This window comes from Orcinus orca, chromosome 14, assembly GCF_937001465.1.
Source record: "Orcinus orca chromosome 14, mOrcOrc1.1, whole genome shotgun sequence".
Lineage (NCBI taxonomy): Eukaryota > Metazoa > Chordata > Mammalia > Artiodactyla > Delphinidae > Orcinus > Orcinus orca.
Window position 1 is genome coordinate 10,291,983 of NC_064572.1, and position 21,533 is coordinate 10,313,515.

General features: G+C 48.4%; 1 protein-coding gene across 4 annotated transcripts in view; it reads left to right on the plus strand.

The window, feature by feature from the left end:
• NTPCR (nucleoside-triphosphatase, cancer-related) overlaps positions 1–21,533 on the plus strand; it is a 164,150-nt gene extending 142,617 nt beyond the window's left edge. For 2 of the 4 annotated variants that reach the window (XM_049696806.1, XM_004281579.3), the window contains 2 exons: positions 11,305–11,514; positions 20,883–21,533. In XM_049696806.1, coding sequence (XP_049552763.1) covers positions 11,305–11,514; positions 20,883–20,951 — 279 coding nt within the window. In that variant the 3' untranslated portion in view covers positions 20,952–21,533. Of the gene's footprint in view, positions 1–11,304; positions 11,515–11,630; positions 13,513–20,882 lie in introns of those variants that run through there. The other 2 variants (XM_033408960.2, XM_033408963.2) reach the window with 2 other exon arrangements.

Genomic DNA, 21,533 nt, shown 5'->3' on the forward strand with positions numbered 1-21,533 from the left:
TGGTGGTATGGATTTCCATCTCTGATTTAACTGTTACTCCCTCAGTGTCGGACATTGAATTTATTTATCACTGTTGCAGGTAACTTTGCAGGAAGCCCTCTTTGTGGATCATCCTTAATCCAGCCGTGACTGTCTCCCTGTGGGGGACCTACGGGTGGAATACGGGGTGGAGGGGTGTGAATTTCCAGGGTGTTGCTGTGTGTGTGTGACAGTTGTGTCACTTTGCACCCCCTGCCATGTGCATGTGTGTTTCTCTTGCTGCACTTCTGCCAACACTGAGCACTATACTGACTTTTGATACTAAAACACGTTGCTTTGCTTTGCTTTATCTTTTTAAAGTACTAATGAGGTTAAAAGTTTTTCAGTTGTTTTATTGGGTATTTTTAAGAATCTAAGTTGTTTGTTCATTTCCGCATTTTTTTCTTTTAGCTTAAAGAGATCTTTTACAAGGTAAATAACTTTTTTTATTTTTATTGATTCTCTTTCTCAGTTTGTCGCTTTGGTGATTTCCTTTTTTTTTTCTTTTTTAATATTGAGAAAGTCTGTTCCTATTCCAAGTTAATATAAAATTTTTTACCTATATGTTTCTTCTTCTGTGTGCTTTTTTTTTTTGACATTTTTTTAATCCATCTGGATTTATCTGGAATGTAATATTCAATGAGACTCTCAATTGATTTTCTTCCAAATACTTAGCTGGTTTTCCAAAACCGTCTGTTAATAACTCATTTCTCATTAGTTTATTATGCTGCATTTATTATATTAAAAAAATACCTGTGTGTGTATAATGTTTTAGGGTTGTCTGTTCTCTTTCGTTGATCTGTTTGATGCTTGCATCAGTACTCTGGTAATTACTTGTATTACTCTTCTTCAAAACAATGTCTTATCCGTTCTTGTTTGCTTGTTCTTCCAAATTGTGGCAATGTTGGTGATAATAGTAATGGTGGTGGTAAAGTTACTGAGTTCAAATTATGCTTCAGACACTAACTCATTTAATCCTCAGGACAACACTGTCACTGTTTTCCTGTTTTACAGATGAGGAAACTGAGGCATAGAATAGAAAGTAATTTGCCCAACGACAAACAGCTTATAAGCAGCAGTACTGGTATGAACTGTAATCTGTTACAAAAAGTCTTGTATGAAGTGACTGGAATTATACAAAAATGTAGTTATTATAATATAAAGAACATAGTAATCTTCCAGACAGTCTTCATTCTCTACAGCCAAAACAGAATCTCTCTCTCTTTCCGTTTCTTTTTAAAAAATTTTTTGTAAGGTTATTCATGGATCTTTTGTATTTTCTGATGCTGCTATAATTAAGATTGCTTTTTCAGTTTTCTAATGATCAAGGCTGTTAGGATAACGCTGGCCTTTTGCATAATGGTCTTTTTGACAGCCACCTTGAACGCTTTATTAGAATTTGATGCAGTATAGGATTTAACATTTTGGTTGGTTCCCGGTGTATCTCCTACTCACACAAAACGGTAACAGCAGATTATAAGGTTGTGAAGAACAAGAGACGTCTACTCAAAGCCTTATTTTTTAGGCTGAGCAGTGTCATTTTTTATAAAGATCCATGGAAGGGATAATGAGCTAGAACCAGAATACCCACTGAAAACCCACACGCTTGGTTGCGTTTTTCTGTTTTGTTCAAAATATGGCTTTCAGTGCATATTCTTTCTGAGAGCAGGATCTGCTTTTGATTCTGAAAGAAGAGTCTGCTTCAGATCTTTGAAACTTCATTTGAAGGTGCGAGATCAACTGTCCAGGGAAAGGTTCTTTTTTTTAATACCTTGACCTGGAAAGGCCACTTAGTATTTCAGGCCACTGAGCTTTAGAAAGAATTTAGAAAAATCGAGTCAGGAGCCGTTCTTGAAAGGCCGACAAGAGCCCAAGCACTGCTTTAGAATCTCCCTCACTGTTAGCAAGCCTGGCATTCGCTTCTTGGTTCCGCCCCACGTTCTGATTCTGTACCTCACGATCACACGTACGTATTACAAGATCAGCAAGGGGAATTAGAAGCTATCTGGTGCAGACATGAAAAGTAAAAATTTTTCAGTAAAAGCATTCCTGCAGTGAATCAAAATAGGAAGAAGAACTGCAAGCATCGTATAAGGTTGGCTCCTTAGTTCACCGTGCAGGCTTTGTCGTGGCCGCCCTTCCGGTGATCTCCCGGGTTCCACCGGGCAGGTGGGCTGCTCATCACTTCCCACTGCCGGCCGGGGTGCAGTTCTGTGCAGTTAGATGCCAAGCCGGCTGCTGCCCTGGGTTTCCTCTCCTTCGCGTGACTCTTCTGCACCCCCTCCCAAGAAGCACGGGGAAGTCACGTGCTCCGGAAGTGTGCCTGGAGAAGGATGTGTGCGACTGGCCTTCCTTTCTCCCTCTGACCACCCGCTCTGTCCTTCCTCCTGGCCCTTGTCCTGTGCACATCGGTCTGAAGCCCTGTGCGCCGTCAGAAGGAAGCTCTCATGCCAGGAGTTGGTGCTTTTCTTGAACCAGATACTGAGAAAGTATGCATGTGAGTGTTTTCTTTTTTTGTATTGAGTCTTAACTTTTAAAAACTTTATTTGGATATAATTTTACTCTTAGAGAACCTTGTAAAGATAAGGATAGTGCAAGACCCACTGTGGACTTGGTATCCAGAGTCACCTATTTTTAACATTTGCCCTGTTTATTCCCTCTCTCTTCTTGTGTGTGTGTGTGTCTGTATGTTTGTATAAACATATAAATTGGGGGAGGACCATTTGAGAGTATGTTGTAATCATCACAGTACTTAAGTCCTAAATGTGCAGTATTTTTTCCAAAGCGTAAGGATATGCTGTTACATAATTGGCACAGTTGTCAACCTCAGTCAGTTTACTGAGAAAATCCTTTGATCTACCCTACCCCTCATATGCTGGTTTTATAAGTTGACTTAACAGTGTTGTTCATAACATTTCTTTTCCTTCAGTCTAGAGCCAGGCATTACCTTTAGTTGTCGTGTCTTGATAGCCTCCTTTAATGTGGAACATTTCCACAGTCATTTTTTTTGTCCTTTGTGACAGTGACATTTTTGAAGAGTGCAGCTCTATTTTAATAGGATGTTCCTCTTTTGGGGCTTTCTGATGGTTCCTTGTGATTGGGTTCAGCTGGAATTCTGTAGTGTGTGGTGAGGCATCCTTCCTGGCCTCTCATCTGGAGGCATGTGATGGTTGGTGATGGTAATTTGATTACCCGATCAAGGAATTGACCAGTTTCTTCCCTGTACGTTTATTCTTTTTTTCCTTTGAACTAGTAGCTGTGAGTAGGGAGCTGTTTATGACCAAGCACATCCTCCTCAGCACAATTTCTCCCAGTTAATTTTTCTAATTTATTTATTTGCGGTACGCGGGCCTCTCACCTCTGTGGCCTCTCCCGTCACGGAGCACAGGCTCCAGACGCGCAGGCTCAGCGGCCGTGGCTCACGGGCCCAGCCGCTCTGCAGCATGTGGGATCTTCCCGGACCAGGGCACGAACCTGTGTCCCCTGCATCGGCAGGCGGACCCTCAACCACTGCGCCACCAGGGAAGCCCTTTTCTAATACTTTATAAACTTTATTAGGTTATCTTAAGATAATAACTTTCTCTTGAGTCTTCAACTGGAAAGCAAATTTAGCTACCCCGTTTTGAAATACTTTCTATAGCAAGATGAAACAAACATAAAATCACTGTACATTCAAAAACTGAACAAGACAAATCCATAAAGATTGATTTTTCCCTGATCTAAGCTGTACTCCTCTCCTCTCTTTGTATCCATTTACCTCATTAGTTAGAAAAAAAAAGTCGTCACCATTTCACTGTAGCAAAAATTATCAACTTTTATCTCCTTCAGAGAATTTCTAATAGAAGGTTATCAGGCATCAAAAATACCAAACTTTTATCAAAAGCTTAAGTAGTGATTAAAATTTTTACTAAGCAATTGAAATTTAAAAAAAACAGTTATTGTAAACACCGTCAGCTGATAAGGAGGATTTAGAAGGTAGTACAGGCATACCTCGTTGTCTTGTGCTTTGCAGATACTGCCTTTTTTTACAAACTGAAGGTTTGCGGCCTCCAAGCATTCAAGTGAAAGGAAGAGTTGCACGTCTTTTCACTTTTCAAAAGCTGGAAATGATTAAGCTCAGCGAGGAAGGTACGTTGAAAGCCGAGACAGGCAGAAAGCTATGCCTCCTGTGCCAGTTAGCCAAGCTGTGAGTGCAAAGGAAAAGTTCTTGAAGGAAATTAAAAGTGAACACACAAATGATAAGCAAGCAAAGCACCCTTACTGCTGATAGGAAGAAAGTTTTAGTGTTTGGAGAGAGGATCAAAACAGCGACAACATTCCATTAAGCCAGAGCGTAATCCAGAGCAAAGCCCTAACTCTCTTCAGTTCTTTGAGGGTTGAGAGAGGTGAGGAAACCGCAGAAGAAGAGCTTGAAGCCAGCAGAGGTTGGTTCATGAGGTTTGAGGAAAGAAGCTGTCTCCATAACATGAAAGTACAGGGTAAAGCCCCAGGTGCTGATGCCCAAGCTGCAGCAAGTTCTCCAGAAGGTGTAGCTGAGATATTCATGAAGGTGGCTACACCAAACAACAGATTTTCAATGTAGAAGAAACAGCCTTCTGTTGGAAGAAGATGCCACATAGGACCTTCATAGCTGGAGAGGAGAAGTCAATGCCTGGCTTCAAAGCTTCAAAGGACAGGCTGACTCTCTTGGTAGGGGCCAGTGCAGCTGGTGACTTGAAGTTGAAGCCAGTGTTTATTTACCATTCTGGAAATCCTAGAGCCCTTAAGAATTATGCGAAATCTACTCTTCCTGTGCTCTGTACGTGGAATAACAAAGCCTGGTGACAGCACATCTGTTAACAACATAGTTTGCTGAATATATGAAGCCCACTGCTGAGACCTACTGCTCAGAAAAAAAGATTCCTTTCAAAATTGACAATGCACCTGGTCACCCAAGAGCTCTGATGGAGAAGCTGGAGATTCATGTTTTCTTCATGCCTGCTCAGAAAACATCCATTCTACAGCCCATGGATCAAAGAGTAACTTCAACTTTTAGGTCTTATTATTTAAGGAATATATTTTGTAAGGCTATAGCTGCCAGAGATAGTGATTCTTCTGATGGATCTGGGCAAAGTCAATTGAAAACCTTCTGGAAAGGATTCACTGTTCTAGATGCCATTAAGAATGTTCATGATTCATGGGAAGAGGTCAGAATATCAACATTAACAGGAATTTGAAAGAAGTTGCTTCCAATCCTCATGGGTGACTTTGAGGGGTTCAAGACCTCAGCGGATGATCCAGTGATCCCACTTTTGGAGGTTTATCCTAATGAGAGAGTCAAATGTGTGTATAAGGATATTCTGTGCAGCGTTTTAATAAAAGCCATAATATTGAAAAAAAAAGACCTCAGTGGAGGAAGTAACCACAGATGTGGTGGAAACAGCAAGAGAACTAGAAGTGGAGCCTGAAGATGGGACTGAACTGCTGCCATCTCAGGATACAACTTTAATGGATGAGGAGTTGCTTCTTATGGACGAGCAAGAAAAGAGGTTTCTTGAGATGGAATCTACTCCTGGTGAAGATGCTGTGAGATTGTTGACATGACAACAAAGATTTAGGGTATTCCATAAACTTAGTCGATAAAGCAGTAGCAGGGTTTGAGAGGATTGACTCCAATTTTGAAAGAAGGTCTATGCTGTCAAACAGCATTGCCTGCTGCCGAGAAATCATTCGTAGGAGCCAATCAATGCGACAGACCTCATTGTTGTCTTATTTTAAGACATTGTCATGGCCACCCCACCCTTCAGCAACCACCGTCCGGATCGGTCAGCAGCCTTCAGCACTGAGGCAAGACCGTCCACCGGCAGAAAGATTACTCCTTGCTAAAAGCTCAGATGATGGTTAGCAGTTTTTAGTAATAAAGTATTTTTTAATTAAGGTACGTACATCGTTCTTTTAGACATAATGCGATTGCACACTTTTTAGATGCACCAAGAAACTAAAAAATTCATGCGACTCACCTTAGTGTGATACTGGCTTTATTCCGGGTGCCTGGAAGCGAGCTCCGCATCTCGCCGAGGTAAGCCTGTGCACATTGGGATACCCGCTCCTGTCTTCTCTACTGTGTGCAAAGAGGTGAGCTCCTGGCAGAGGGTAGAGGCCCCTTCACCTGCAGGGCCATTCTCTGTACGTGATAAAATGAGGTTGGTGATATTTTTGCTCTGGGACCCCAAATAGGTAGGGTTTTTTGAGTAATATAATTAATCCCAAAAAATAACGTTTTTGTGGCTATACCTCTGTAGGGCCCTAGAAACTAAGGCACTCTTCCTTCTCTCATTGGCGAGAAAAGTGGTTTCTTCATGGTGAGATGACTTTCTGAGACTCAGTTCTTTCCTTAGTTCATGTGGAAACTGTGCAGATGGAATTGCCTACGGTGGGTGGCAGAGGCCATGGAGTTGGGTGATACTGGGTCAGCCTCCCCAGCCCTGTCCCTTGGGAGCTCGGGGACTGGATGAGTCACTTACCCCCTGGCTTCCCTTCCTTCGTTGTAGCGCAGAGATGTCGATGTCTGCTACGTGAAGTTATTAGGACTGAAGGCGGTCATGCTTGTAAAGTGTGTTAGTCCCGGCTGCCAGGAGGTGCAGAGCATAGGGATGGTTATGGTCACTTTTCTTGAGAAGTTGAGGGAGGTGATGGGCGCAGGACCTTGGGAGGACGTCACATCAACAGTCTGATTTGTGTTCGCTGGGAACCGGGGCCCGTCATGGGACCCACGAGCCCAAACATCTAGTCCGGTCCCACGGCGCTGGGATCACGAGGGGGACTGGGTTCTTGATCCCCCTGGGCTGACAGTCAGCCCCAGGGTCCTTCTCGTAGCTTGGAAGATGCCAAGGCGCTCTGCGGTCAGGTGCTGGTGTGGAGCCGGGGGAGGCCCGTGGGGACACCAGGAAGAGCCTCAGGACCAGCCTCCGGCACGTGGTGGGAGCAGCTCTGCCCCGCGCGTGCTCAGTGCTGCGGGGCGCACAGGGCCGCCTGAACGCCTCGTCCTGGCCGCCAGCCTGGCGTTTTACTCCCCGGGGACACGCAGCCGACATGCCACCAGACTGCTGAGGGATCCTAAAACTTTAAAGCTTGGAATAAACACACATAAAAGTCTAACTGGAGCCCTGCCTTACAGCTAATGACTTAAGAGGGTCGAGGAACTTGCTCAGCCTTGGCCGCTGTTGGCACCATTTGCCTTTCCAGCTTCCCCAGAACTTGTGGCTATTCAGGGGGCAGGGCTCCAGTTCTGTTGCCTACCTTCTGGCCGACGGCCGCCTGGTTCCCTCCCGTCACTTCTGAGACTTGCTGTCCCAGACAGGCGAGCTCAGAAGCCAGTCTGTGTCTGATGTTTAAAAAAAAACAAATGGCAACCTTAATACCACTGGAAATATGTATTATTTAAATAATTCAGAATAAGGCAAAGGCAACTTTAATTAGCTTTTTCTTCGTTCAGTATTTTGGTTGAAGGAAATTGCTTATTTTATGTTTACATTTTCTTTGTATCCTTAAAAGTCCACATAAGGATGAAACAAAGGACCAAAAGAATCACACTGTTTTTCAGCTCTCCAGCAAAGCTGATACGGAGGTATTTCATTGTCGCTCTAAATTGATTTACTCTTTCTGGAAAGCAAGCTAGCTGGGTGTAACCAAAGCTATAACATTATTCATAACTTCTCTCACTCCTGGCTTATCAACGTTAGGACTCTATCCCAAGAAAATATCTTCTCCCTCAGAACCAACATAGGGACTGAAATATGCTTTGCACAGAGAAGGTTTTCCCACTCTTTGTGACAGTGAAAATGTATAACGAGGTGAAATGCAAGCACAGGAGCAGAGCGTGGGGATTGGCACAGAGGACCGCAGTGATGCCGCCTGAGTTGTCTTCTGCGGGGAGGGGATGCCCGGAGAACGGCTGCTCCCATAGGGTGTGCTCAGTGCTTTTAACCACGTGGCCCAGAGCCACCCAGAGTCCTGCACGGGCTCCTTACTCCGTACCCACGGCTGGAACCCACGGCCGGAAACGGGGAAGCCGGAGCCAGGCTACTGATGGTTTTCAAACCTGGGCCCTAGTGCTGTACCCCTGTGTCTTCATCAACTCAGAAGAGCATTTAGAATAATGGAAAACAGGGTGAATGGTCACTGAGTTTTTTTTGTTTCCTTTTAAAATTGAAACAATTTCTTTCCATGTAGAAAGGAAACAATTCTGAACATAATTGTAGTTCTTTTATTAAGCTCATTCATATATGTTCATGTGTTATTCAGAAAAACAGGCTGACTGTTTACAGGTGTCTGAGTGGCTTAGCCTCTGACATCTGTCTCAACTGAGCGTGAATAACTCAATTTTTCATTAAAAATCCCAGCCTTTTTGAGATTCCTATAGTTTCTGGATAAAGAAAGTCCCTAATTCTGGACAGAATGGGGATTTTATATAAGCTAAGGTTTTAAAATGAGCATTTCCAGTTGGTAGAAAATAATGTCTACGTGTGTGTCCGGAAGTTTAAATGATGTAGGTGAGCTCTCATTGGTGCACGTCGCAGAGAAAGGCAGGCAGGGTGGCTGTGGAGCCGTGTGCTTTATCGTGGACCTGCTCACGTGTATCTGACCGCCCGCGTACGTGCACCCACTAAACACAGAGCCGTGGGTGCTCACGCATGCTTTGATGTTGTTTCTCTCGGAACTAACCGCTTTCAAAACTGTCGTTCTGATGTGCTGGAGTGGAGTTCTGTTTGCTGTTTAGATTGTAGCCTCCGGAAAGACAGCGTCCACAGGTATTCATAGTCTCTGGGGGCAGCAAAATGCCCCAGACACTCCTTACTCAGAGGCAGGTCAGTTGGGATGGCTCGCTGTTGTGGGAGTGTCTGTTTTTATGCTGACACACGGGTGGCCGATAGCTGTTTTCTTTCTCCCCAGTTTGACTGCGTTGGGTCTTCGTTGCTGCGCGTGGGCTTTCTCTAGTTGCAGCGAGCGGGGGCTGCTCTTTGTCGCGGTGCACGGGCTTCTCATCGCAGTGGCTTCTCTTGTTGTGGAGCACGGGCTCTAGGCGAGCAGGCTCAGTAGTTGTGGCGCACGGTCTCTGTAGTGGTGGCTCACGGGCTCTACAGCGCAGGCTCGGTAGTTGTGGTGCACGGGTTTAGTTGCTCCGCGGCATGTGGGATCTTCCCAGACCAGGGATCAAACCCGTGTCCCCTGCAGTGGCAGGCGGATTCTTAACCACTGCGCCACCAGGGAAGCCCTGGCATTCATTTTTTGAAGAAAATGTTGAAATAGGAACTGACCCCTCACTCTCCCTCGCTTAGCTGCCCTGCCAGTGCAGGGCCACATCAGCTGCCTCAGCCCAGCTTTGCGCTGTTCAACTCCATGGGAAGGAAAAAGATGAATACAGCGTCATCTCTGCCTCTAGCGGGGAGACGGGGCAGCTATGTGTATACAAACGCACGCAGGTCCACTCAGAGGTGAACGGGAAGTGACGAGCAACACAGAAGCCTGGGTGCTTGTTTAGACCTCTCTCGCACGACGACAGTGGGCCCTTCCTGGTCTTTCTGCCAATAAAAGGAGTGGAAAAATATGTTATATGTATTTGATAATAAGCAGGAGAATTAAGAGTACCACTTACAGAAAAGTTTGAAAACCACTGCTCTAAGGCTTCCCTCCAATCCCATGCTGTCTGTTCCAAAAGAAGTCCCCCCTGTCTTCCTGAATCCACACAGTGAGCAGCCTTTCAAGCACAATGTGTGATCCTGACTTTGAGTCTCAGCCTTTGGACAGCATCCCACCCCTCTGTGCACCATACGAGGCTCCAGGATCTGCCCTCAGCCCCATCTGTCACTGGTCACCATATGCACGCCACCCATGGCCACACTGTGTAAGAGCTTTGGTATTTAGAACTGGAGCAAAATCTAGCTTAACTTAGCCATTCATTCTGAGAATGTATTGATGTTAGTATTTAAGGAATCTGAGAACTTACAGTGAAAAGTACTTTGTAAATCAGCTTTACATACCGTTTTCAAAATAATCATTTATATAAAGATATAGAAATGTATTTGTCACTCAGCATTCACTGAAGTGCTTATTGTATGTTCTATTGTGTCCCTGCTGTGGAAAAACTACTGAAAGTCCTATCAGCTTTCTCTGGGAAGGCTTTCTAGAGAGGACATGTGTATTAGTTCCCTGTTGCTGTGTAACAAATTACCCCAAGATCTAGCAGTTTAAAACAACGAACACTTATAATCTCACAGTTTCCCTGGATCAGGAATCCAGGAACGGCTTTGCTGAATGGTTCAGGCTCAGGGTCTCTCATGAAGCTACAGTGCCCTGAGGCTTCCAAGTTCACGGTCATGGTTGCTGGGAGGCCTGAGATCCTCCCTGGCTGTTGACATGAAGCCTCAGTTCCTTATCACCTGGACCTCACCGTCAGCTGCCTGCGTGTCCTCGCAACATGGCAGGCATCTTCCCTGTGAGCAGGTGATCCAGGATAGGTGGATGGATGGATGGATGAATGGATAGAGATTGAGACCAAGACAGAAACAGCAGTCTCTTTTGCGTGCTGTCAGTCTCTGGTGATCACACAGACCCACCTTGGTACTGTGGGGAGGGGTCTGCACAGGGTGCACATCCCAGGAGCTGGGAATAATGAGGACTCTTGGAGGCTGGCTGCCCCACCTCTTCCTAGAGGGTTCTTCAAGGACATAGTGGAAGTGCATCGGTATAAAGACACTAGCAGGGGAAGCTGAGATTAAAGGGCACACAACGTGCTCACTTTTTTTTTTTTTTAACCAGGACTCCTTCTCTTTTCATTTTCATTCCTTTCCACCGACCCTCGTAGCGCAGATTGGGAAATACACAGGCATCTGGCCGCAGCAGTCACCTCCTCCCAGCAGACAGGCCATCATACAACTCAAAATCGAAACAACTGACAAGGGCTCCCAGGCCTGCTGCCTCAGTTCTTTTAAGCCTGCTTATTGCCTGGGTGTCTATAAATATAAAGCTTGGTCGTTATCAGGACCATTCCAGAAGAGCGGAAATTGCCAGGGAAACTGGGTGCTCAGGGAACGGAGTTTTCTGGGTGCTGTGGTCTCCAGGGGAGCTCCCCTGGATTCTCCCGCCAGTTGATTGCTCTGGGTGGACGGAGAGACGGCCTCCTGCTTCCCGAAGTGGGGCTGCCTTCCCTGCTCTGACGGTCAGTTGGTGAGTGGCGGGGGAGGGGGACCCCTGGGCCCGTTGCCTCATGTGACCTGGTGTCCCAGTTAGTGTCTCTGTCATCCTCAGGCAGGTCCTAGAGGTGGCCCGGGGCAGAGCGTGTGTGTCATCGACGAGGTGGGGAAGATGGAGCTCTTCAGTCAGCCGTTCATCCAGGCCGTTCGCCAGGTGCTGTCCACCCTGGGGACTGTCGTCCTTGGCACCATCCCAGTACCCAAAGGAAAACCGCTGGCCCTCGTGGAAGAGATAAGAACCCGAAACGACATTAAGGTGTTCAGTGTGAGTACCCCCGGGCCTCTCTACCCGCAGGCGTGGAGCGGGTGCCCTGAAACAGCACATGGCTCTAGATATACCTTTGGCTTTGAGTTAGTGGTATTTTTTTCCTCTCGCGGCAGAATATAGGTGAGTTATAGAAGCGAAGTTACACCTCTGCTGGATGCCAAAGCAGACGTGCCTGCGGGGAGCCGCCCGAGGCGTCCGCCCCTCCTGCGGTGCCCTCCTCACCGGGCGCCGGGGCCTTGCCAGCATCAGCCGGCAGGCAGCAGTGCTCTGGGCCTGAGCGCATCTCCCCCAGGGCGATGAGGGTGCAGAGGCAAGTGAGTGCCGTCTCCTTTTAAAGGTCTCCCTCTGAAACTGGCTGCCTCCTGCTGTGGGGAGAAGCTGCGGCTACAGTTTGAAGCACAGTCTCCGATGCTGTAGAGTAGCACCGTCCAGAGAAGTGTCCACGAGGGTGGAAGTGTGCTGTCTGCAGCGTGCAGTGCCGTGGCCATCAGCCACACGGGACGATTTACATTTAAACTAAACGGAATTAAGTTAGAGAAATCTTTTCCTCAGTCACACTGGCCACGTGTCAGGTACCCAGCTGGTAAGACACCCTGCCCAGAACAGGTGAATCAGGCTCTGGGCGCGGCCCAGGAACTTGTCTTCGCCAGCCCTCGGGGGCTCTGGGGCCCCTGCAGTGGGAGAAGCCCTGGGGTGGAGCATGTGTGGAGGACGCGTACGTCAGGGGCAGCGTCTGGGCCGGTTGTCAGGGGCTCTGGTGGCACTGCTGGCGCTTTGCCCGCAGACTTGCCCGTCTCTCCCGCCGTCTCTCTGTGCCCCTCTTTGTCAGGCACTGTCCTCCCTGTGCCGCCTCGGTTGGTTTGCATCAGTGCGGCCACATCGCTCTGCTGTCCCTCTCCGCCAGCCCTCTGCCGGCGCCAGGTGAAACAGTGGGGCTGGCAGGGCCACTTCTGTGGGAGGGCTGGGCGTGTGCTCTAGCTGCAGAGAGCCAGTGAGCGCCTCACACCGCTGGTTACTTGTCCCCAGGGCCGGCTGGCCCCAGGGGGACATCCCCACGTTGTCACCCAAGTGTCCAGGGTACCTTTGGGGCAGCAGACAGCCGCCAGGATGATTAGCCCAGCCAGACTTGGAGGAATCTGTTTGCGCGCTGCTGCATTCGTTTATCCTCTCACTTGGTAGATACGGATTGAGCATCTCCTGTGCGCTGGGCCTCACACTACGTCTTGGTGGTGAACCAGACAGACCGCGTCTTTGTCCTCATGGAGCCGACATTCTCATGGAGGGGCTCGATGAGAGAAACGCAAGCAAGCATGTAGGCAATGGCAGATGTGGATAAATGCAACACCAGGGCACGGTGGTCCCTGGGGACCGGCGGTGGGGGAGGAGGTGGCGAACCGGGGAGGCCTGAGAGCCAGGCAGGGTCACTTCCTCGGTGGACATGGGCCTTGTCTGCGGAGTTGTATGTCACCTCCTCTATCCGTTATTTCACGTGGCTTCCGTATTAGAGTCTTTGGTTGTGATTGTCGAGTTTCTGTGGAAATAGACACGATGGATAATGAGAGATCATGAAAGACAATTAGTCTTCAGGTCAGACAGCTTCCAGGCTGGAGGGCTGGGGAAGCGCTGATGCTAAAGTCCAAGGCCTGGCTGTCTCTGCAGACTAATAACCCAGCAGTGGGACTGCGGTTGACTCTCACGTCCAGAAACCAGTGCTGTATATTAAGACAACACCACATTTTCTCCTCTCTAAGCTAGGAGGTTATTCTCTAGGCAAGGTAATCCTGGCTCCTAATGATGTAAAGTGATTAGCTTCTGGTTAATTCTGTAAGCGACCCCGTTATTCTTGTCTTTCTTGTGTTCCTCTGGGGCTCGTGTGATCTTTTGGTGCGTATTTTATAAATGAAGAATCTTATTTTCCTTATCTGCAAATTTAGGGGCTGGATTAGATACTTCTTTGGTCCTTTCCCTTTCTAATATGCAGCAAAGTCACCTGAATTCATTTTTGAGAGCATCCTTTGCATCCGACGCTTAGTCCATGGTACAAGCACACGTGAGGTGTATTCCCTTCCCTCAAGAAAAACAGACCAAGGGACAGTCCAAATCTGGAGGTGGGAAGAGAGATTTGTGTGAACAGGAGTAGGGAGAGTTGTCCGGAAGGAAGTGGTTCTTGGCTGGGTTTTTGAAGGGGGAAGTGGGGAAACGAAGGAACATTCCAGATCAGGATTATGTTATGTAAAATGCGGAGGGCAGCTTCCCTGTGCTGACAGATGATGTGGAGATGGGACTGAGGTCATGATATTGGGAAAGTATTCACAATAACTCAGAAGTTATTCACATTATCTAGACTGTTCTTCTTAACAGGGTCAGGTAAACAGAGCCTTACTTTTCAGAAAAACCCCTGAGGACACTTCCAGTCCTAGACAAAGTGGGATAGACACACTGCTCCCTGTCGCTCCTCCTAAGTCAGATAAAAACCTTGGACGTTGTACATAAAACAGACATAAGAAGACCTGAATGGTAGAGGGAAGAAGGCGCACTGGCCAGGGACCCCAGGGAGAGCATGAGAGACACGATTGGAAATCACTTGTCATTCCAAGAACCAGGAAAATCAGCCAGAGTGAGAGAAACAGCCGACATGCCAACAGCAAGACGTCATAGATGTTGGAATTATAGGGCAGAGATTTTCAAACAGCCATCATAAAAATGCCTCAGTGAGCAATTACAAACCCACTGGAAACAAATGAAAAATAGAAATTCTCGGCCAAGAAATTGAAAGCTTCAGCAAAGATACAGAAGCTGTAAGGAAGAATGAAGTGAGCATTTTAGAATGTAAAATAGCGTAACTGACGCCAGAGTCCGTGGGTAGACCCGCCAGCAGAATGGAGATGACAGAGGATGGAGTCAGTGAACCTGAGGGTGAAACGGTAGAAACTGCCCAGGAAAGAACAGACTGAAAAAATAAAATCCAGGGCCACAGGGACCTCTGGAATTCAGTAATATAGAAACTTCTGTCCTGGTGCAGGTTCAGGCGTCGAAGCTTCTCTTCCCGACAATTATGTTTCCCTCTCAGAAGTTTGGTTAAATGTTTTCCTAATTTCTTCTGTAGTTTAATGCCAAGTGTAGCCACTGAAAACTGTTATAAATTTATTTCAATATTAGGTTATGGGAGACCACATGTCAGAAAACATTTAATGGTAATGTCAGTGCTGCAGAGACGAGAGGTGAAGACCTTCACGGGTCCAGATTCCGGCAGGAGCTCTCGTACTGCTTTCATCCTTCTCTGACTCACAACGTGAAAAAATATGTCTCTCCCTGCCTGTCACTTCTAACAAAAAAATGTGAGCTTGGTCATGCTGGTGGCATTTCCAAAGCATATTTCACTTGATTTCCTGTGAAATCTCTCCTTCATGAAGATGCTGGAGAATGTTGTCCCCTGAGGGGACAGGAGAGAGGAGAGACGCCCGGAGTCTCAGGAACGGGGATTGAGCTGCCAGGGTGGCCGCCAGTCCTGGGGCACCTGGGGGAGGTGCTGAGGTCCATCAGCGCGTCGGGGACGTCACGGCAGCCTGGTCATCAGTGAGAGCTGGCGGGCCTTGTCCGAGGTTGTTCGGTTAGTAGGGGCACAGCCAGGATTCAGGCCTCGGTCTGTTGACTCCCAAGCCTGAGCGTTACCGTAGCCCTGATGTGTGTTACCTTCGTGGGTAGGGGTGGTTCAGATGATTTGAAATCTAAGATCCCTGGAAAGTACTTGGTCTTTCTACTTTAGAAAAATGTTACTGTAACTAAAATCTGTTCTACTGTTCTGAATTCAGAGCCACTTAAACTTGTTTTAGTCCATAAAGCAGTTTTTCTTCTTTTAGTTTTTGCCCGTGGATTGCAAGATCACAAGAAAAATGGGAACTAGGTCCCAGCTCCCCTCGAATTTGGAAATTTTTAGACCTCCTCTTACTCTGCCTGGCCATGGGTTTTTTAACCAAGCAGGGTATAAACCATTTTCATCTCACCAGGAATTTGATGCTGTTTCTGGGTCACAGACTCCTGTAGGTACAGGAATGAGCATACACCTGCCGACCTTTAGGTCAAGAGTCAGTAGGCAGGGTTTTCTGTAGAAATTAACAAGGCAATCCTAAAATTCATATGGAAATTTAAAGGACCCAGCTCAAACAATCATAAAATGTTGGAAGACTCATACTTCCCGATTTCAAAACTTACTGCAAAGCTACAGGAATCAAGACAGTGTGGTGCTGGCACAGGGACAGACACGTAGATTGTCAGAATAGAGTTGAAAGTCCAAAAATAAACCCTTGCATCTGCGATCAACTGATTTTCAACAAGAGTGCCAGGACAAGTTAATGAAGAAAAAATTGTTTTTCAGCCAAAGGTGCTGGAAAACTGGACATCCACATCCAAAAGAATGAAGCCAGACCCTTACCTCACATCAGACACAAAAATTAACTCAAAACAGACCGTAGATCTACATGTAAGAATGAAACTATAGAACTCTTAGAAGAAAATATAGGAGTAAGTCTCTGTAAACTTGGGTTAGGCAGAGTCTTATTTGTTCCAACACCAAAAGCACAAGTGACGAGAGAAAAGTAGATACAGTGAACTTCACCAAAATTTAAAATTTTTGTGCTTCAAAGGACACTGTCAAGAAAGTAAAATGACAACCCACAGGATGGGAAAAACTATTTAAGAATCATATATCTGATAAGGGACTTCGTGTATCCCAGAATCCATAGAGAACTCTTACAACTCAATAATAAAACAAAATAAACCAATTAAAAAAGGAGCAAAGAATCTGAAAAGACGTTTCTCCAAAGATAGGCAAATAGTTGATAAGCACATGAAAATGTAACACCATTAGTTTTTAGGGCAGTGCAAACCAAAACCACAGTGAGCTAGCACTGCACATTGCTGGGATGGCTATAATGAAATTAAAGGAAAGAAATGGAAAATAGTGTCAGTGAGGATGTGGAGAAATTGGAGGCCTCATACCCTGCTGCTGGGACTGTAAAAATGCAGCAGTTCGTCAGAAAGGTAGACGTGGGATCACCCTATAACTCAGCAATTCCACTTCTACGTGTGTACCCAGAAGAATTGAAAACGTGTGTTCAAACAAAAACTCGTACACTGGTGTACATAGCAGCCAAAAAGTGACAACCCAAATGTCCATCAGCTGATGAACAAACAAACAGGATGTGGTACACACACGATGGGGCATCACTGGACAGTAAGAGGGAATGCCGTGGTGACGTGTGTTCAACGTGGAGGAGTTTACGTCACGTGACACCAAGGGAAGGAAGCCTGTCACAGAGGATTCCACACTGTACGATTCCATCTGCACGAAATGTCCAGAATAGGCAAATCTATAGACCAAAAAAATTGGTTAGTGGTTGCCAACACCTGGGGGGAAGGAGTGAGTGTAGTGGTTGAGAGTGAGGGTAATTGGGGGCGGGCGGGGAGGGCGTGATGAAAATACTCCAGATAGATAGTGCTGATGACTGCACGGCTGGGAATCTACTAAAAGCCACCGAATTCTGCCCGAGGTTGAATTTTTTGATATATGAATTATAGCTCAGTAAAGCTACGCTGTACACTCAACGCAGAAGTCAGGACACCCAAACAAAGCACCATCACCTCTCCTTCCTCCTCCCGAGAGAAGCGGCGTTGCCATGGAAACAAAGAACCATTGCGCCCCTCCTTCCTCCCGAGAGAAGTGGCGTTGCCATGGAAACAAAGAACCATTGCGCCCCTCCTGCCGCCTCCCGAGAGAAGCGGCGTTGCCATGGAAGCATAGTCCCATCCCACGGGCACTGGGTTCCCGAAACCCCACTGGCAAAATAATTCTTGGTTTAGAGCCTTTAAACTTCAAGGGAAAGTAGGGTTAGAGGGTTTGAATGCATGAATGAGCCTATTTTTAGGTTCAATAAAATGAAATGGAGACAATGTGAAACGGAGAGACTAGTAATCCTTTTGTTATGTGTTAATGTATAATAATGAGCATTGTCAAATTAATTTCTTTTTTCAATCCCCTGCTTATTTAAAACTTGTCAGGGTACTTCCCACACAGTTTCAAGGAAATGTATGTGGTTTTGTTTTGCTTTCTTGCACATAGTGTATACATGAAGAGGCATTTCTTTTCCCTGCCTGTTCCTCTGTCCATATGTTCACAGCCTTCCTGACGTTACGGCGCCCAAGTCATTGACTGGTAGGCCAGTCTTAGGCCCTTCCCTGGTCCCAGGAGGCTCAGAGCCACTCAGATGCCTAATAGGCCAGAGTCTTCATGATCTGTATTTAACCGCTCAGCTCTATTTCAAAGACCCTCCTCTGCTTAGAATATAAGAAGCATTGACGGAGCACCCACCCTGTGCTAGACGCAGGAGGAAGGTGACGCAGCCCTGTCACCCTGGAACTCGCCGTCCAATTTTCTAGGGGCCCGAGGCCGGGCACCTCCTGCAGCCCTGGGCAGGGCATGGTGGGAGGAGAGGGCGAGGACGCCGGGGTCCTTTCTGCAGTCGTCCTCGCCTCCTTTTCCCTCCCAGCCCCCAGTGCCCTCTTCTCGTTAGCCTCTCAGGAAGGGCTTTTCTGCCACCAAAAGTCTGGGGGTAGAATAAAAAGTAGACCAGAATTCTCCCGAAAGGGAAGCGTCCCCGAGTTGACAGACGACGCTGTGCTTGTTCTCGCATCTGAGGGTTTGTCTTGGCTGGAAAGGAACGTGGCAACTGAACGCTGTAAACGGCTTTGCATGAAGATCTTACTGCATAATCTTCAGAAGTCATCCTAGAAAAATCCAAGGGGGCGGCGGAATATTAGTATTCTGTTCACCAGTTTTTAGTGAGAAGTCATCAGAATGTGTCTTTTCTAGTTTTTATCCTTTGTTCTTTTTCTGTGCAAGGCTTGGAGACGTTCTCTGCGCGCTGGGGGCGGGTGGACCCTGTCCCTGCTGCAGCCCCGCAGCTCCCGGAGGACGGTGGGCGGGGCTCCAGCAGGACACCTGCGTGACAGCGGAACTGTGGCCCTGCAGCTTGGCGGTGCTCTCTGGGGCTCTTCTTTTATCATCTCTGAGCCTCCCGCCTGTTAAATCCTGCTTCTCTGCAGGCCTCCGCTGGGCCACTTGAACAGCCTGCCCCCAGGACCGGGGTCTTGGGTAGCGGGGTTTCCACTTCATCACCCTTCACTTCCCTTCATCCCCCCGCCCCAGCCATTCTTTCCGAGGGCTGAGGGCTTCAAAGACTGGAAGTGAAGCCTTAGTGATGACCCAGGGGAAGAAATCCTACCAGCAGCCTGCAGACCCTGTTTCTTCACGTGTCTCATCGCACCGGCTTCAGTTTACACTTGAACGACGTCAGAAGTGTCCAGTGCGGACCTGCTGACCTCCGGTGCCCGAGATCCACCAGCGGCGGCTCCTCTGGAGCTGGATGGCGGAGCCGGGGCCCCCGTGGGGATGTCCGAGGGAGCGGGGCGGTGCCTGGCCCCTCCTCCCCCACCCCCGCTGCCACCGTTGCCCCTGTTTTTCTTCCCTCTTGGGTCCGTCTCTCCTCCTCTCCCAGCTCAGCATCTCACCGTTTCTCTCACGTGTGTAAAGGGGGTGATGAAAGGTCCCCATCAGAGGAGGTGGCCCTTCTGGGCCTGCAGTGAGCCCTCAGGGACCCTGATGGCAGAGCCTCGGGGACTCCTCGTGAGGCCAGGGCGGAGGCGGGGGCCGAGGGCCCGCGTGTCCTCCTGCCCTCCCTGTGTGCCGCTGCCACCCCGATCCTCCGTCCACGGCGGGGACTCCCTCGGATGCTCTCCGCAAGAACGGGCTCGGGCCAGTGTAAGCCAGAACGGCAACAAAGCCTCATGCGGATGGGCGGTTTGTCATCAAGGCGAAGACGGGGCGGATGGTCCTCCTTTCGGTGGAGCCAGGGCTGCCCGGGGTCCAGTGGGCGGCATCCTCGGACACCACCGTCAGGGGACCGGCCTCCGCCGCCTGGCTCCGTCCTTTCGGGACTCAGATGGTCAGGAGGTCCCCGGGGCCGTGGGCAGCACTGGTGCGGCAGAGGCGCCGCGCTCTTGCAAGAAGGATGTGGGATGCAGGAGCCCTAGGCGGTGAGGTGCACTGCGCGTTTCCTCCAGACGCGCGTTCACCTCCCGAGCCGGGGCCCCTGCCCCCGCGGCGGGGGGAGGGCCTGTAGCGGGACCGGGCCCGTCTCCTCTCGGGGACCTCGCACCCCGAACCCGCTCAAGGTCTTCCGGCCGCACGCACCTCCTCTCCGTGTGATTCTCTGCCCGGCCCTTCTCTCTGCCGGTGCCCTTCTCCCGGCGTCCACCTGTCAGATGCAACTCGGGCATAACCGCCTGCGGTTCCTCTGCAACCCTGCTCTCACTGCTGTCCACGTCTGCCCCCCGTCTGGTCTGCGGACTCCGTGAGGTCAAGGTCCTGGTCTGAGTCTCGCCATCCCCAGCACCTTGCCCACCAGCAGAGCGTGCTGAAAGTTGTGTGGGCCACCGAGGAAGGCACTGGTGATGGGAGGAGAGGCGGCTCTGCCCGTGCTCGGGGCGCAGCCCCCCACCCAGCTGCCTGGAGGCGTCTGGATGCTCGAGCTGTACTCCATGGGCCTGTGGTAGTGACAGAAAGAAAACTATAACACAGATCATCGGAGAGAGCTTGAATAAACTGTTAGTTTTGTTTGTTTTTGTAACTGTTGATCATAGAGGTAGCACACCGGGATGCAGGGGCCTGTGTCCTAGTCTGCACTGCGCCCGCGCTACCTCTGAGAGCTCAGGAAAAGCCCTGCCCTTCTCTGGGCTCCTGGTTCCTCGTCATTCACATTGACTGGTGTCGGAGGTTTCTTGCAACGTGCAGATTTGCTAAGCTCACGGAGAGGCGAGTAGATTACTGACCTTCAGAGCATCCCAGAATCCTGGGTGTGACGCAGCGCCAGTGGGGCCGCACTCAGTGGGCCCACCTGGAGGGCCAGTGCCCACCTGAAGCACAGGTTCTCCCGGCTTCACTCAGGCATCCTTCTTTCCAGGTCAGGCTGAGCTCAGGGGCCACGTCCCAGTCTGCATTCCCATCATCCCTCCCAGGGTTCAATTCATAGCCCTTTTCCGGTTAAAAATCCTTCCGTCATCAAAACCCACTGTCACTGTTTGAGCCGCAGCTTCACAGAAGCTGGTGGTGGGATTCGAGTCCACCGGCCCAGTTTTCAGAGCGCTCTGGAGGACCTGGGCTTCCTCCCTTGGTCGTACCTCGCCTGGGTCACACTTTCTAAAACACCCCTCACCTTTCAGGCTCTCCTTTTAGAATATTACCTGGCAGAGTAGGTAATTGAAGGAGAAGAAAGGGACTCTGAAGCGCGCTTTCTTGCTTCTTCCCACAGGTCACCAAGGAAAACAGAAACCACCTTCTGCCAGAGATTGTGACGTGTGTGCAGAGTGGCCGGAAGTGAAGACGACTTGTCACTGCTTTTCTGCACGTGAACACATCTCTTGGAGAGGAGCCTCAGTTCCCTGCCTGTCCAGGTTTTGGCCTTCGGGTTTATGAAATCTTGGAGGCTTTTCCAAAGAAAGCCTGACAGCTGTTTTCCATAAAATGTTTAAAAGATCAAATTAGCCTTAATGTTGGATTGACTTGACAAGATTAACAATCCACTGTGGCTTATTCATGCTGAGAGATTTCTGTTTATTTCCTCTTGCAGTTGTGCATATGATTTGGGTAAATTATGAAATGAGAAATGGTTTTCGGAGTATTAGTTGGAATTTGCCCCCATTGATTGAAGTTTATAAATGTGTTCAGGGAAAAAGGGGGAGAAAAGAGTTCACTGCCTAGTCAGTTTTGCATGTCAGGAAAATTAAATCCCTCTCCAGGAGCAGCTGGCGTCTCCCGCAACTTAGAGCGATAACAGTTACCTGATTTTTTAAAAAATCAGTATTTCAAAGAAAGCCATTTTCGGTCCTCCCCCCTCCCCATCTCTTATTGTTTATCTGTTTGCTTATTGCTTAATAAAATAAAGGTAGATGTGATGATCGCA